At 36.4% G+C, this 17,801-nt stretch overlaps 1 protein-coding gene across 6 annotated transcripts in view; it reads right to left on the bottom strand.

Annotated features, from left to right (window-relative positions):
• Positions 1–325: 325 nt before the first annotated feature.
• The window catches only part of LOC116581350 (ATP-binding cassette sub-family A member 3-like), a 183,551-nt gene continuing 166,075 nt past the window's right edge, over positions 326–17,801 (bottom strand). For 4 of the 6 annotated variants that reach the window (XM_032328503.1, XM_032328504.1, XM_032328502.1 and 1 more), the window contains 5 exons: positions 10,024–10,211; positions 9,375–9,545; positions 8,800–8,990; positions 850–923; positions 326–474 (listed from right to left, as the gene is read on the bottom strand). In XM_032328503.1, coding sequence (XP_032184394.1) covers positions 334–474; positions 850–923; positions 8,800–8,990; positions 9,375–9,545; positions 10,024–10,211 — 765 coding nt within the window. In that variant the 3' untranslated portion in view covers positions 326–333. Of the gene's footprint in view, positions 475–849; positions 924–8,799; positions 8,991–9,374; positions 9,546–10,023; positions 10,212–17,801 lie in introns of those variants that run through there. The other 2 variants (XM_032328505.1, XM_032328507.1) reach the window with 2 other exon arrangements.

The raw sequence follows: 17,801 nt of genomic DNA on the forward strand, positions 1-17,801 counted from the left end.
GGAGTTTGACTGGGATTGCACTGTTTGCATGAATCAAATCATGGAAAACAGAAATCTCAATTATGTCATATCTTCCATGTGTAAACAAAGCCTCTCTCTCATTGATTTCAAATTACTGTGTCTTTGACCCAAGATTCCAAGGTCTTCTGCCAGTATTCGTGGCATGCCAATGTGGTAACTTTCACTTAGGGTATAATCTCTGACGCTCTACAGTTCAGTTCTTTACAACAGGTCACTTATCTTAATCTCCAAAGATTACAAATTTTTCCCTCTTTATCTAATTGCATGCAGCAATCTAGACAAGACATAATAGTCACTGGTTGGAACTGAATCTCATAGCACTTTTATTTCTCGAATATTTTCTGTTTTATCAATATTAGCAATGGTCAGGAAGACGTGCTCCAGTGTTATTTGACTGACAGAATAGTCTTCTAGATTGAATAGCTCTTTGGCTTCCTCCAAAATATTAAACACCTTTAACAGGGGAAAAAAGAAAAAGATGGTATTACTATTGTAATATCTCCAGTGACCCTTTTCCCCCACCCCATCATTCCCCAATTCCTGCCAGGCGTATGCTTAGGGACAAAAAGACACAGAAGGGGGAAGCTAGAAAGTAGAAGGAAAAGAAGGTTGAAAAATAGAGAAGAGGCAGTTTTCCATCTTCATCCTTTTGATAGTATAGAATAATAGAATTTAGGGTCAGAAGTCTCAAACTATAGGTGCCTTTGAAAAGTAACAAAGGTTCTCTGCCAATGTCAGGCTCCCATTCCTTATGTTTGAATCACAATGCCTCCTTCTATCAGTCCTCTGTTACACATAATGTTAGAAGAGTATGATTTCTACAATCACCTTTCCCCAGCAGATTTCCTCTTTGGGAATATAGTAGCTAATAATCCCTTGATGCTCCTGGTGTTTGATGTTACCTAAGAAAGGAAAGTAACAGAAGGGGCCCCATATGTGATATGAGTTTTACAAAATTCCTAAATAAATACCATTCCAAATGTCCATACCAATGGAAGAGGGAATATATGTTAATGCAAAAGACAATATAATCCCAAAGTCCATTCTCTTTTAGTATATTGCCACTTTGTTACATATTTCAATAGATTTACTTCCATGTAAAGTATGGTCTTTATATCTATAGTTCATAAAAATTACAGAAGGTCAGATAATCACAGCAAGCTCATCACTTACTTTACCAAACCTGACTTACATGAATCCTAATGTTCCATTGTCCTGAAAATGCTCATAAAATTTGGGTGTGGTTTCTTTCTCCAGGTGTGTGTGTGTATGGGTGTGTGCACGTGTGTGTGTGTGTGTGTGTGGGCGCGCGTGCGTGTGTATGTTTAGGATCTCTATACTATTCTTATGACTAGGCAGTCTTTATCCTAAAGGAAATTTTAAAAATCACAATAATAAAACATAAATGTGAAGGCATTCACTGGAGAAATGGGATATTACAGTTTTTGAAAATCTGGTAGTAATACTGTAGCCATTCCTAACTGATAGGATGTACTTTTATGTATTATCACACAACTGGACATTATTGCAAATGGAATTAATTGAAAATGGAATTAATTGAAATTAATATATTTTTAAAAAATATATATCAATAATACTGATTTTATCCTGTCATGAGTCCCTAAATAAATTCCATGAGGTAATATGTAAAAAAAACTTTTCAAATTGGGAAATACAGCAAACATATAAACTATGTAATATGTATGGAACATAAATGTACACCTCAGTGAATTATAATAAAGCTAACAGACATGCGATTGAAACTCAGCAATCCAGAAGTGAGCTATGTGTCACTAGTGACTCACTTCTTCTCTATGGTAAGCATTTATTTTCCTGTTCTTTATGGTTTTATTAGTTTTAGCTAAGTATGGAAACATAAATACTATAATTAATTTGATTTTGCCTTTTATGTACTTCACACGAATGCAATAACACAGTCTGTATTATTCTTATCTGGCTTCTCTCAATCATTATATTTTTTTATATAAAGATTTTTATTTATTTGTCAGAGACAGAGGGAGAGAGAGTGAGCGAGCACAGGCAGACAGAGAGGCAGGCAAAGGCAGAGGGAGAAGCAGGCTCCCTGCCGAGCAAGGAGCCCGATGTGGGACTCGATCCCAGGACCCTGGGATCAGGACCTGAGCCGAAGGCAGCTGCTTAACCAACTGAGCCACCCAGGCGTCCCTCAATCATTATATTTTCAAGATTCATCAGTGTTGCTGTGTATAACTATACTTCATTTGTGTTCATTACTATAAAGTTGTCAGTGTATGTCTACACCTCTGTTGTTGGTGGATATATGGTATGGTATCCAGCCTTTTAAATGGCTCCAAATGATCCCTACCTCCTAGTTTTCACCAAACTGTCTCGTCCTTTTCCTAGTGAATAGGGCTGACCTATTCACTGCAGAAACAAGAGTGGGATTTTTGCCTTGATTGTAGTACCTTAATTAAGTATTGAAGTCAGGTACTGTCAGTCCTACAACTTCTTCTTTTTCAATTTTTCTATTTTGGAAATTTCGCCTCTCCATATAAACTTTAGAATCAGTTTATTGATAGTCACAAAATTAATTATCCTATCCATGACCATGGAATATCTCTACATTTATTTGGTTCTTCTTCAACTTCCTTCATCAGAATTTTGTAGTATTCCTCATGTGGATCTTCTATATATTTTGTTAGATTTACACCTATGTATACCATTTTGGGGGGATGCTAATGTATATGGAACTGTGTTTTCAAATTCAAACTCTACTTGTTCATTGATGGTATACAGGAAAGTCATTGACTTTTGTATATTAAACTTGTATCCTACAGCCTTGTTTTAACCACTTATTAATTCCCAGGGTTTTTGGTCCATCTTTCAGATTTTCTAATGTGTCAATCTTGTCATCAATGGAAAAAAAAAAAAACCACACTCCTTCCTTCCTAACCTGTATGTCTTTTATTCCTTTTCTTGTCTTTAGCTGAGTTCTCAAGTACAGTGTTGAAGAGCAGTGGTTAGATGGGGCATGCTTGCCTTATTCCTGGCTCTAGTAGGAAAGCTTCAAGTTTCTCACATTTAAGTATGTTGATAGCTGTATGTTTTCGTAGACATTCATTATCACATTAAGAATATTCCTACCTGTTGCTAGTATACTGCAAGTTTTAAAAACCATAAGTAGGTGTTGAAGTTTGTCAAATGCTTTTTCTACATCTATTGATAGAATCATGGAATTTTTCTTCTTTAGCCTATTTATGTGTTGGATTTTATTAGTTCTGTTTTGAATGCTGAATCAGCTTTGTATCCATGGGTTAAATCACACTGGATGATTGTGATATGTCTGGGTGTTTTTTTTTATTCTTTTCTTTCTTTCTTCTTCTCCTTCTCCTCCTCCTTCTTCTTCCTCTTCCTCTCCCTCTCCTTCCTTCCTACCCTTTGTTCCTTCCTTGCTCCCTCCCTCCCTCCTCCTCCTCTTTTCTTCTTTCTTCTTCTTCCTTTTTAGTAGGCTTCCCAGTATGGAGCCCAAGGCTGGGCTTGAACTCTTGACCCCAAGATCAAGACCTCAGCTGAGATCAAAAGATGGATGCTTAACTGACTGAGCCACCCAGGCACCCTGCCCTGTTTTGGTGTTAAGATAATGCTGAGGGGCGCCTGGGTGGCTCAGTTGGTTAAGAATCTGCCTTCAGCTTAGGTCATGATCTTGGGGTCCTCGGATCAAGCCCTGTGTTGGGCTCCCTGCTCAGTGGGAAGTCTACTTTTCCCTCTCCCTCTCCCTCTCTACCCCACCCCTGCTTCTGCACTCTTTCTCAAATAAATGAAATCTTTAAAAAACACAATGCTGAATAATTTAGGACATATTCCTTTTGCTTCTATCCACTGAAAGTTAATGTAGACAATTGGTATAATTTGTCCCTTAAATGTGTGGTAGAGTTCACCAGTAAATCCATTTGGGCCTGGTGCTGGGGAGTTCAATTATCGAGACAATTTCTTTAATAGATAAAGTCTTATTCAGATTATTTATTTCTTTTTGGGTGAGTTTTGGCATATTGTGCCTTTCAAAGAATTGGTCCATTTCATTTAGATTATCAAATTTGTGGACATAGAATAGTTCATAGTATTGCTTGATTATCCTTTTAATGTCTTTGGCCTCTGCAGTGATGTGCCCCATTTCATTTCTGATATTAGTGGTTCCTATCTTTTCTCTTTCTTAGTTATCCTGGCTGGATATTTATGGACTTTATTTGTATTTTCAAAGAATCAGTTGTTGCAAACAAAGACTGTTTTCCTTTTTACTTTCTAATTTGAATGACTTTTATTTCTTTTTCTTGCCTACTTTATCTGGCTAGGACTTCTGGTATTATGTTGAGTAAGAGTGATGGGAGTAACATTGTTATACCATCTTGATAAAATTGACTCCTTTGTAATTATATGAACTTCTTTGTCATTTGATACAGCCTTTGACCTAAAACTGATATGAATATAGCAATACTGATCGCCTTTGGTTCTGTTTGCATGGAGTATCTTTATTCATCCCTTCACTTTGAGCCTGAGTCTTTACATTAGAAGTAGCAGTCACCTCCTCCAGTCTTTTCCGAAGGCCTTCAGGAAGAAAATGCCTTCTGTCAACCAGGTAGGGATTCTGAGGCTTTCTTAGACTCTTTCAATAGGTAAGCTTGCTTCATACTACTTGTTCCCTCTTGGAAGTGAATTCTTAAGACAATTCTGTCAGTTCTGCTATGCTAGGCTGGGTGATAAGAGTATATTCTTTGCTTTCCATAGCATGATGCTGAATGCTTAATTTTGTGCACCTTCTTCCAATCCCATAGATTTGGACCAGCTCCCTCTGTGTGCACACCAGTCATTTGCAAAGTCTTACTCTTGACACCCTTGGGGTTGCACATAGGGAGCCAGCCACAGGATATTCATGTGGGTGACTTGCATGGAGCATAACTGGTGTTTGTGGACCAGTTGTGGGAATTGTAGTCAAGGTGTTAACAGCTGCTCATGGGCAGACTTTTTGATGGGGTCTTCAGAGTGATTTGTAGGATCTGCCTCTCTTCGATGACCTCTGAGAGTCTTGGCTGCTGCTGTTCTCCCAGCTTGTCCTTGCTCCAGTCATGCAGTGCATCTCAGTAGCCTGGTTGGAGAAATACAAAAGTGTATCTCTTTGCCAGTGTCCCTCACAACTTGGGAAGCCAGGTGTTTATTCATTCATTCTTACTTTACTTTGTGGGGGGAATTGTAGGTAAAGAAGGTTTCTCTTGGCACTGAGCTGTGCCACATTGTGGTCAGGGCGACACTGGTAAAGTGAAATTGTTTCTCTTCCCCTCATCAACATGACCAATCTTGGAATTTCCTGCTTACTGAGGTGCTAGAACTTCTCTACTGGACTCTCCCAACTTCCACAAAGGGGCTTTTGCATGTGGGTGTTCTTTGTAGAGAAGACAGTAGAAAACTCATATTTGGTCATTTTGATTACATCATTCTCTTATTACTTTGAACAAATTTTTATCTTTTAGGTCAGTTGAGAATCAGAAAAAATAAAAGTTTTCATTTTTATCTTTACTTATTTCTTCTCTGATACTCTTCCTTTGTTTATGTAGATCTGAGTTTCTGACCTGCATCATTTTCCTTCTCTCTAAAGAACTTTTTTAACATACCATCCAAGGTATGTCTACTGGCAAAACATTCCCTCAATTTTTTTCTTTTCTTGGATGTGAAGTTGGATGTGACTGTTATCTTTGTTCCTCTATAGATGAGGTGTCTTTTTCCTCTGGTTTCTTTCAAGATTTTTTTCTTTTTCTATGATTTTCTGTATTTGAAAAATTATATGCCTGGGTATGGTTTTTTGTTTGTTTTACTCTTATCCTGTTGATGTTCTCTGAGCTTCCTTAATCTGTGGTTTGGTATTGACATTAATTTGGGTGAGATTCTCAGTCATTATGGTTTCAAATATTTCTTCTTTTCCTTTCTCTTTTTTTCTTCTGTATTCCCATTATACATATATTACACATTTTGTAGTTGTCCTACAGTCTGCAAATTCTGTTTTGGGTTTTTTTTTGGGGGGGGGTCTTTGTTTTCTTTGCTTTTTGGTTTTTTTGTGATTCTGTTGATACATCCTCTAGCTCAGAGATTCTTTCCTCAGCCAAGTCCAGTCTCATAATAAGTCCATCAAATGCATTCTTCATTTCTATTATAGTTTTTTTTTAAATCTCAAGCATTACTTTTTTGTTCTTAGATAGGATTTCCCTCAATCTGCTTATATTGCCCATCTGTTCTTACATGCTGTCTACTGTATTCATTATAGCCCTGAGCATGGTAATCATAGTTGTTTTCAGTTATTGGTCTGATAATTCCAACATCTTTGTCATGTCTAGTATAATGTTTGTTCTGTCTCTTCAAATTGTGTTTTTTGCTTTTTGTATGCTTTGTAATTTTTTTCTGATAGCCAGACTTCTTGGGAAAAAAGAACTGCTGTAATTAGGCCATTAGTAATCTGGTGGTGTGGTGCTGGGAAGAAGCCTATGTAACTCCCACACTTTTACTGAGCTTATGCTTCTGGATTGTAAAGTTCACAAGTTTCTGTTTTTTTTTTTCTTCTCCTCCCTTATGTGGAAAAAGATTGCTAAAGTTGGGTATTAACCTTCTTCAAGATCAGGCTCTGATTATACTCTATTCAGTTTGGTTTAGTTTAACTAGTTTCCTCCTGAGAACAGGCCTTGTTACAAAGAGCTGTCTGGTATATTTCAAAATGATTCCTCTTCCCTTCTCCCTGTGGGAAATATGCAGGGGTTTTTGTCCGGTATTTACTGTGGCAATCTGGTTGTAGGAATACCCGTATTTGCCATCCCTGGCATTTTTACCTCTCAGAATTAGCCACACAGCACACCTAGCAATTCAGTTACAGTTCAGGGTTTCTTACCCTGGCACTGGTTATCAATGTGCTTTCTGCTTTTAAGTCTGCTTTGGCAAACCAGGACTTCCTGTATTTACCTGTCTTTCCAATCTTGGCTGCAGTGGTTTGCCCTGTTTCGTCATCTCTCTTTTAGATTCTAGAAGAGTTTGTTGACTTTTCAGTTTGTTCAGCTTTTTAGTTGTTAGGACAGAGTAGCAATTTCCAAACTTCTTACGTGCTGGGCTTGGAACCAGAGCATCTGTTCATTTTTGAAGGTGCTTGCTTACTATGGGAATCTTAGGTTAATCTGCCCAACATTGCCATGAGGCCAAAGTTTCACCTCCTATCTCAGTACTGGTATTGGAATTTGCTTCAGGCAAATCAGCTTTTGCATTTTAAATTTTTACTATCAAGTTTCAGCTTGATGATTTTTTTTTCTGTTCTGTTTTGATTTTTTGAATTTTTCTCATTTTCTTTATCAGTCTAAGCAAATAATTAAAACACAATTCTACTTTATGTTTCCAGTATGTAATAGAAGAATCTTTTTGAGAGTATAATCTGCCATGCTATAGAAAGAGCAACTATTTTCTTTCTTTTCCCCTTTTCTGAATAACATACATAAAGATTATCTAGAAAAGGAAAAAAGAAAGAAATATACGTTTGAAAGAGCATTTCTGATACTGTGTAGTTAATTCCATAACTTGAGCACGGCAGGCAATAAGCACTCCATAAATCTTTATCTTATGAACGAATGACTAAATGAATATTCAACTGCCCAACAGACATATTTATCTGATATCTATGTATACTTAATATAGTTAATACTGAATTAATGATCTTTTGATCTTTCCCACATAGTGGTTTCTTCCCTTAACTGAGCATGCACGCTTGTGTATCCTATCATATCCATTTCCTATCATATCCTCTTCTCTTTTATTACTGTGACTTCCTTAGTGCAATCCAATACCATTTACTGCTTTATCATCATTATAGCCTCCATGTTTTTAATCTTGTATCCTGAACATTTGGCCACTACATGTTGATAGAGTGATCACTCAAGCTGGAGACTAAGGAAATAAAAATTCTTAAATGTTTACCATGTCACTGCTTAATGATTAAAGTAGTGGGAATAAAAGCAAATAGAGTTGGCTGTCAATGACTCTGTACCTTGAGCACAGAGACGCACTTACTGAGTTTAGCCACAAAAGCAGAATGATTGATTTTTATGTGTTACACATCTAGATTATCTCCTTGAAAGGAGTAAAGGAAGTATATTTTTCTAGTTTGCATTTCATAAGCATTGCTTGTCTTAGGGACCAAGGAAAGGCAGAAGATACATGGTCAAGAGGAAACCTTAAAGAATTATCAAGGGAGGGCGTCTAGGTGGCTCAGCTGGTTAAGCATTTGCCTTTGACTCAGATCACCATTCCAGGGTCTTAGGATCTAGTCCTGCATCAGGCTCCCTGTTCAACTCGGAGTCTGCTTCTTTGTTTCCCTCTACCATGCCCCCCTGCTTGTGCTCTCTCTCTATGTTGTCCTCTCTCCCTCAAATAAATAAATAAATAAATGCAATCTTAAAAAAATTATCAAGGGTAAAAAACAGACAATCTCAGTAACTTAATTCTAGATGAATACATATGAACAGGTTTGTCTTACTGGTTGATTCCCATAATAGAATGGTGAGAGCCTCTACTGTTTTGAGAAAGTACGTGCTAAGAGATCATGGATAATATCATAGAGAAATTATTCCAATTACACACACACACACACACACACACACACACACACACACAAAAGCTCAGTAAAAAAAATAACTTGCAGGAAAGGTTAATTATTGAAGATATGGAGCAGAACAATGTAATAGCTTAACAGTCATCACAAGGAGGTCCTGCCTACATTACCTGGGAAAGTTGCTGTCATGAATTCTTTGAACTTCTCTAGTTTATCTTCATTGTTTTCAAACTTAATCTTTGCTGTCAGGGTGTATGCATTACCAAACTTGTTTTTTAAGTGCTGAGGGCTGCCCAGGCACTTGAACCTCCCCTTTACCATGATGGCTAGTCTGGTACAGAGGGCCTCACATTCTTCTATGCTAGGAAGACAAAGGAAATGTGGTTGAAGAGATTGCCTTTCAGCAGGCAAATTCCATATCTCAAAACAGAGCTAGGATTATAAAGTAACAGTTGCTATAGGAAAGTGCAGTAATGCAGATAATCACCACTAAGACCATATTTGGGAAGAGGAGATCTTAAGATTCAAAGCAGTCAATTCCTAAATAACAATAGGAATGGTTCCTTCTTATCCAGTCATTTCTGGATTACTGAATTCAACTGAGGATTCCTGGCATCAGCCAAGAATCAACCTCTACCCACAATCCCTCCTATGTGGCTCATATACTTAAGCATTCATGGCCTTTATTTCTGGCTCCACATAATTCCCTCCTATACTCTCAACCAAGCTTCCCAATGTGTCATACCTGTGGGAAGTTACAACAATAGCTTTGCCTCTTTTACACATCCATGTAATTGTGTCCCATAGCAGGCACCTGGCTGCTGGATCTAAGCCAGTAGATGGCTCATCCAGGAAGACAATTGAGGATTTTCCCATAAGGGCAATAGCAGTGTTCAGTCTACGTCTGTTTCCTTCACTTTATTGCCAAAGGAGAAAGTAGAGAAGAAAGAAGATAAGGGTACACATGTCATTAATTCATAGGAATTAGCTCATGTATACAGAATGCTGATTTGATATGACTCACAAAGCAGCAGGCCCAAGTCCAGATGTATATATCAATTAATTTTCATTGAAATGACTTTTCTTGGTAATTTATTTCAGCATCATTTTTGGTAAAATATTTTTGTTTTAGGGAAAGGAAAAACAATAAAGAGATAAGGATGAAGGTACTTTTAAAAAATAAAATGTGAAGTATACAGCTCACATCTGCAAAAGTTTAAATTCATATAGGTGGGATCTGCCTTATTACTGACCTCTGAACCCTGACAGGACCTTAGGCTATTTCATAGCCATTGCCCCTGTGTGACAGATGGATCAGGTTGAGTTTGCAGGCATTCATTCTAAACAGTAGAAACACAAGTAGGCAGCTTAATTGCAACAGCACTATATCTGACCTGTATATGTGGACAAACTCATCAGCATTTGTTTCCAGGTGCATTGCGTACAAAAAGGTTTCCACATACTTGCAAATGTCTGGCTCAGGGACCCCTTGCAGCCTGGCATACATCATCAGCATTTCCTGACCTGTCATGTGGTTGAGAATGGGGTCATTTTGAGGACAGTAGCCAATTCTTGACCTAATCTGAATCAAGAGAGTAATCATAAGAATAGACCCAAGTCAACTATTTAATTGAGCATATAGTAATAAGGGTGAGATAGAAAACCTGGTTTTGCAGCCCATGTTGCTAAAAAGGTTTGGTCCCCAAAGAGCTCCCAACAAGGATTATTTTATTTCTAGGTGTAACCCACTGTAGTAAGATGCAATACTAACTCTCTAACTGGAATTTTCAACACATATTCACTATGCACTGCTAGGTACCCAAGACAGAATTTTGTTAGAGGAAGTTGCCTATTTAAATATCATTAGGGGGGCGCCTGGGTGGCTCAGTGGGTTAAGCCGCTGCCTTCGGCTCGGGTCATGATCTCAGGTTCTTGGGATCGAGTCCCGCATCGGGCTCTCTGCTCAGCGGGGAGCCTGCTTCCCTCTCTCTCTCTCTGCCTGCCTCTCCATCTACTTGTGATTTCTCTGTCAAATAAATAAATAAAATAAAATCTTTAAAAAAAAAAAAAAAAAAAAAATATCATTAGGAAAGAACTCTTCTATTAAATCTATTAATGTAATGTATAGGATTTTATTTCTAGTAATGGTCAAGCAACTTCTACTAGGCCAACACTCATATATAAGAATTATATGATATATATAATACGTGTCTTTATATACATAAAAAATACAAAAATAAACAATCATACAACATCAAGCTAAAAAGCTTTTGCACTGCAATGGAAACCATGAATAAAATGAAAGGATAACCTACTAAAAGGGAAAAATATTTGTAAATGATATCTCTGATAAGGGATTAGTCTCCAAAATACATAAAAATAACTTATACAACTCAATAGCAAACAATGTTTGAAAAATGGATATAGGGGCACCTAAATGGCTCAACTGGTTAAGCAACTGCCTTCAGCTCAAATCATGATCCTGGAGTCTCAGCATAGAGTGCCACATTGGGCTCCCTGCTTGGCGGAGTCTGGTTCTCCCTCTGACCTCCCTCCTCTCATGCTTTCTCTCTCTCTCTCTCATTCTCTCTCTCTCTCTCAAATAAATAAAATCTTTAAAAAGTGGATCTGAACAGATATTTTTTCCAAAGAAGACATCCAGATGACCAAAGGGTACATTAAAAGGTGCTCAGTATCACTAATAATCAGGGAAATACAAATGGAAACCATAATGATATATCACCTCATACCTGTTAGAATGGTTATTACCAAAAAGACAAGAGATAACAAATGTTGGTGAGGATGTGGAGAAAAGGGAAATCTGTGCACTGCTGGTGCAGGAAAACAGTTTGGAGTTTCTTCTAAAGATTAAACATAGAACTACCACATGCTTCATTAATTCCATATCTGGGTATTTACCTGGAGGAAACACAAACACTAACTCAAAAAGTTATCCACGCTAACTATAAAAAGTATCTGCTATCATTGCAGCATTATTTACAATAGCCATGACATGGAAATTTCAGTCTAATGACGGTTGAATGGATAAGGAAAATATGGTATATTTATACAATGAAATACTATTCAGCCATAAAAATATGGAAGTTCTGACATTCGTGACAACATAGATGGACCTTAAGGGCATTATGCTACATGAAATTAGACAGAGAAAGACACAATATGATTTCACTTATATGCAAACTTTATTTTTAAGTATATTTTTATTTTATATTGTTAAGTTTTAATTTTTCTAGGGTGTGAACATTTAAATACCATTTTTCTTTTCTGCTATTTAAAAAGCTTATGGAAGAGCCCCTGTGAAGCCATCTGGAACTTCATCTTATCTCATTGAAGAGTGAATCTTTGACAAGTTTATTTCTATAAAAATTGTGAAAGTTTCAATTTTTATTTTCTATTTCTTCTAACATCAGTTTTAATAATTTGTTTGTAGTTAGAAAGTTATGAGTTCCTTTAAAAATTTAAATTTTATTGGGGCACCTGGGTGGCTCAATTGGTTGAGTGTCTGACTCTTGGTTTTGGCTTGGGTCATGATCTCAGGATCATGAGGTCAAGCCCCACATTAGGCACTATGTTCATTGTGGAGTCTGTTTGTCCCTCTCCCTCTGCTCCTCCATGTGCTCTCTCTCTCTCAAATAAAAAATCAAATAAAATCTTTTAAAGATTTTAAGATTTATTTCCATGGAATTCAAGTACCTTGTGTTTCTTTTTTTTGTATGTTTATTTCTTATTTTTTAAAGAAGTTTTTATTTAAATTCCAGTTAGTTAACATAGTGTAATATTAGTTTCAAGTGTACAATATAGTGATTCAACACTTCCATACAATACCCAGTGCTCATCACAAGCACACTCCTTAATCCCCATCAGCCATTCCCCCACCCACCTTTCTTCTGGTAACCATCAATTTGTTCTCTATAGGTTAAGAGTCTGTCTCTTGGTTTGTGTCACTCTTTTTTCCCTCTTTGTTCATTTATTTTGTTTCTTAAATTCCACATACAAATGCAATCATACAGTATTTGTCTTTCTCCGATTTGACTTGTTTTTCTTAGCATAATACTCTAGCTCCACCCATGTGGTTGCAAATGGCAGTATTTCATTTTTTATGTCTGAGTTATATTCCATCATACACACACACAGACACACATCTTTTTTTTAAATGTAATTTTGTGTGTGTGTGTTTCAAAATTCATTGTTTATGCACCACACCCAGTGCTCCATGCAGTATGTGCCCTCCTTAATACCCACCACCAGGCTCACCCAAACCCCCACCTTCTCCCCTCCAAAACCCTCAGTTTGTTTCTCAGAGTCCACAGTCTCTCATGGTTCATCTCCCCCTCCGGTTTCCCCCAACTCACTTCTCCTTTCCTTGTCCCAATGACTTCCATGTTATTCCTTATGCTTCACAAGTAAGTGAAACCATATAATTGACTCTCTCTGCTTGACTTATTTCACTCAGCATAATCTCCTCCAGTCCTGTCCATGTTGATACAAAAGTTGATACCCTACATCTTTAGCTATTCACCATTTGATGGATACTTGAGCTGTTTCCATAATTTGGCTATTGTAGATAATGTTACTATTACATCCCTGATCATCAGAGAAATACAAATCAAAACCACAATGAGATATCATGTCACACCTGTCTGATCAGTTAAAATCAACAACACAGGAAACCACAGGTGTTGGCAAAGATGTGGAGAAAGGGGAACACTTTTGCACTGCCAGTGGGAATACAAACAGGTGCAGCCACTCTGGTAAACAGTACGGAGGTTCCTCAAAAAGGTAAAATAAGTCAAGAAGAGAGAGTCAATTATCATATTGTTTCACTTATTAGTGGAGCATAACAAATAGCATGGTGGACATGGGGAGTTACGAGAAGGGAGTTGGGGGAATTTGGAAGGGGAGGTGAACCATGAGAGACTATGGACTCTGAAAAACAATCTGAGGGGTTTGAAGTGGCAGGGGTGTGGGAGGTTGGGGGAACCAGGTGGTGGGTATTAGAGAGGGCACAGATTGCATGGAGCACTGGGTGTGGTACAAAAACAATGAATACTGTTATGCTGAAAATAAATAAAAAATAAATTTAAAAAAACTTGAAAAAAAAAAAGGTAAAAATATGATCCAGCAATTACACTACTAGGTATTTACAAAAAGAATACAAAAATACTATTTCAAAGGGATACATGAACTCCTATGTTTATAGCAGCATTAGCATATCATTTCTTTAAATGTATTTACATCTCCTTTTGAGGGGGGCAGGTTTACCCATCTCTTTATTTTTGCGAAGTTCTAGTGTCTTGACTTAATTGTTGTTAGCTGACTTTATATTTTTAATTATTAATTTATGTACTTGTGTACATTTTTATATATTTTCCTTCCATTCATTTTTTAGTGAGTCATGTTTTTCAGTTATTTCTTTTTCTTCATTCTTTCTTTTTTTTTTTTTTTTAAAGATTTTATTTATTTATGTGATAGAGAGAGAGCACAAGCTGGGGGAGTGGCAGGAAGATGGAGAATGAGAAGCAGCTCCTTGATGAACAGGAAGCCTGACTTAAGGCTCTGTCTCAGGATGCGGAGATCATGACCTGAGCCAAAGTCAGATGCTTAGCTGACTGACACACACACACACCCCTTTTTTTTTCTTTTTTCTTAAAATGAGTGTATAATGTGTATATACATTACTCTCCCTGTAGTTTATCGCATCTCATAGTTTCTGATATATAATATTTTCATTATTTTCTAGAAATTTTTATAATTCTTTTTTTTTAAAGATTTTATTTATTTATTTGACAGACAGAGATCATAAGCAGGCAGAGAGGCAAGCAGAGAGAGAGGAGGAGGAAGCAGGCTCCCTGCTGAGCAGAGAGCCTGATGCGGGACTCGATCCCAGTACCCTGAGATCATGACCGGAGCCGAAGGCAGAGGCTTAACCCTCTGAGCCACCCAGGCGCCCAAGAAATTTTTATAATTCTTGAGTAAAAGCAAAAATCACCTAAAATGATTTTTTAAATTTCAAAAGGGGAAAGGGGCACCTGGCTGGCTTAGTTGATGGAGTGTGTGATTAATTACAAAGAAATTACAAAAATAATCTTTAAAAAATTTTTCAGAAAGGGAGTTTTCATATTCTGATTTTGTTTTTTCTTGTTTAATTCAGTTACAATTGAAGAATATATATGTATTTTTAAAAATGTATGCAAAAATGGTCATATTCATAAATGAAGTATTTTTAAGGGATATAGAATTAGACAGATATTGATCATGCTTACAAAATTGACTTTATCACTTACGTATTCTTTGTATCTATTCTTTACTGACATAATCTATCTTGGACTAAAAGAAGAAAATCAAACATCTTATGTACTATATATTTTTTCTCATATCTCCTATAATTTCTGCCCTACAGAGGTTGCCTATCATTTGGTACAAAAATATTCATAACTTTTCTATCTCCATTATAAATGTTACATGTTAGTATTAATGCCCTTTTTGGTAACTTTTGATGCTCTTAAGTTTGAATTCCACCTTCTTTATATTAAGGCTGAGACTCATACTCTTTCCATTTTATTTTCAAATTTCTGAATCATTGCATAAGGAGTGTCTTCAGGTTAGCATGGATTTGGCTTTTATTTGGAATTGCAATTTTAAAGTCTTTTTTTTAACAATGTGTGGTTTAGATCTATTTATATTTATTGATATGACTGGGGGTTATTCCCTTTTTTTTCCTTCTGATATTTACAAAGATTTGTATTTTTCTGATGGTATCTTTTACAAATATCTATTTATATATCTTTTTATATCTTTGAAATTTATTGACTTGCCTTAATCCAACATATGATAAGTTCTTCTAAATAAATACTCCTGTGTATATGAAAAAATAGTTTCATTCTTTCATTTTTGAGTACAATGCTTTATATATTTCTTTAGATTTAGTCTATTAATTGTTTTATTCAGATATTATACAGCATTAATGATTTTTAATGTCCTTTTTCTATCACAATGAGAGAGATGTATGTTAAAATTAGCTACCATGACAGGGGCTCCTGGGTGGCTCAGTGGGTTAAAGCCTCTGCCTTCAGCTCAGGTCATGATCTCAGGGTCCTGGCATCGAGCCCTGCATTGGGCTCTCTAGTCCGCAGGGAGCCTGCTTCCTCCTGCCTCTCTGCCTAGTTGTGATTTCTCTCTGTCAAATAAAAAAAAATATTAAAAAAAAATAGCTACCATGACAATGAATGTTTGTTTGTCCTCAAAGTCCTCCTTTTTATGTTTTATGTATTTGGAGACCATATTTTTAGATACCTAAAATTTTTAACTGGCTTTTTGATAAAAATTATGTAGTTACACTTTTCTAATCCTAGTAATGATTTCTACTATAAAGTTTTACCTAATATTAGTACAGCTATCTCTGCTCTTTTGATTAGTGTAAGCACAGCATATCTTTTTCTCTCCATTTACTTTCAAACTTTATGTTTTAAAATATGCCCATTATAAGGAGGATATAGTTTAAATTTTGTTTCTTTATTTTTATCCAACTGTCAATCTTTACCCTTTAACTGTAACAATGAATTCTTTTATTCTTGAAAATCATCACTTATATATGTGAATGTATTTATTTATTTATTTTTATTTGTGTGTGTGTGTGAATTTAGTTTTTATTTTTATTTTATGAGAGGGAGAGAAAGAGAATCCTAAGTAGGCTTCATGCCCAGTGCAGAGCCTGATGTGGGGCTCAATCTCATGACTTGATGTGAGAGAGTTGGACACCCAAATGACACGGGGCTCTGACCTGAACCAAAGGCAGATGCTTAACATCTGAGCCACCTAGGTGCCCCTGTTTACTTTTAAAAGATATTTTTTACTGGATATAAAAGTCTGATCTCATTTCTGAATATTGATGTAAGTTCCTAAAAAAATAACTGTATAGAAATTGAGTAATGTAAACTCCTGAAACAATGCCTTAGGAACAACTGTAATTTATTTCAGGGTGCGATGATGGAATAACATCAGAAAATTTATATAAGTTTATACTACTAACAAATATAAGGAAAAAATAGTATTACTTTCTTCATAGATGGTGAAAATGTATTTGACATAATTTAATACTCAAAAGCCCTCAAAAATGAAAATAAATGGCTACTTTCTTACCATGATTCATCTAATAGTAAATCTGTCTTGGACACATATGGTGTCCTAGGCAAGACAGAAACAATTCTTACAAACTAGAAACAATAATTAAACAAGGAACCTCCCTTAACTCTGGTCGAACAAAATTGAAAATAAAATTGAAATAGGACCACTCTGTAATTTTGAAATGAGACAGAAACAAGGATATTTTCCAGTCACAAAAATAACTATGGACTCTGAAAAACAATCTGAGGGGTTTGAAGTTGCAGGGGGGTGGAAGGTTGGGGTACCAGGTGGTGGGTATTATAGAGGGCACGGATTGCATGGAGCACTGGGTGTGGTGAAAAAATAATGAATACTGTTATGCTGAAAATAAATAAATTTAATTAAAAAAAATAACTAAGCAACTCTCTCCTCTGACTTACACATGTGATTGTTGCATTTATTTTTCTAATGACATCTGTAACCTTGTTTTAATCTTTCTGCCTCTGGCTAGAAATACCAACAATCACTAAATTTCCCATACTTTTTGACAGCTTCCAATCTCTGATTCTTTCTAATTCCCAGCACAAACCCAAATCCTGTAATAACCCTCTTCCCTCTTACTGAGACCCCCCTACTTCTGTTATGCATTTCCCTTTGCTACAACTAGGTGAATAAACCTAATGTTTTTGACTACAGGGGTGCTTCTTTTTAAAAAAATTTTTTTTTAAAAAGATTTTATTTATTTGATAGAGCGAATGAGCACAAACAGGGGGGAGAGACAGAGGAAGAGAGAAAGGGAGAAGCAGTCTCTCCACTAAGCAGGGAGACTGATGTGGGGCTCTATCCCAGGACATTGGGATCATGACCTGAGTTAATGGCAGAGGCTTAACCAAATAAGTCACCCAGGTGCCCCTACAAGTATGTTTCTAGTGATCTCTGGCTAATGAGTTTTACTTTAACAATGACTTGGAATCAAATGACCATAAAAGAGAAAGAGTAATGTGTTTACTTAACCAAATGTTTTTGCCGGACAAAAGCAGTATGAGCT

This window comes from Mustela erminea, chromosome 20 (genome assembly GCF_009829155.1).
Source record: "Mustela erminea isolate mMusErm1 chromosome 20, mMusErm1.Pri, whole genome shotgun sequence".
In the NCBI taxonomy this organism is placed as follows: domain Eukaryota; kingdom Metazoa; phylum Chordata; class Mammalia; order Carnivora; family Mustelidae; genus Mustela; species Mustela erminea.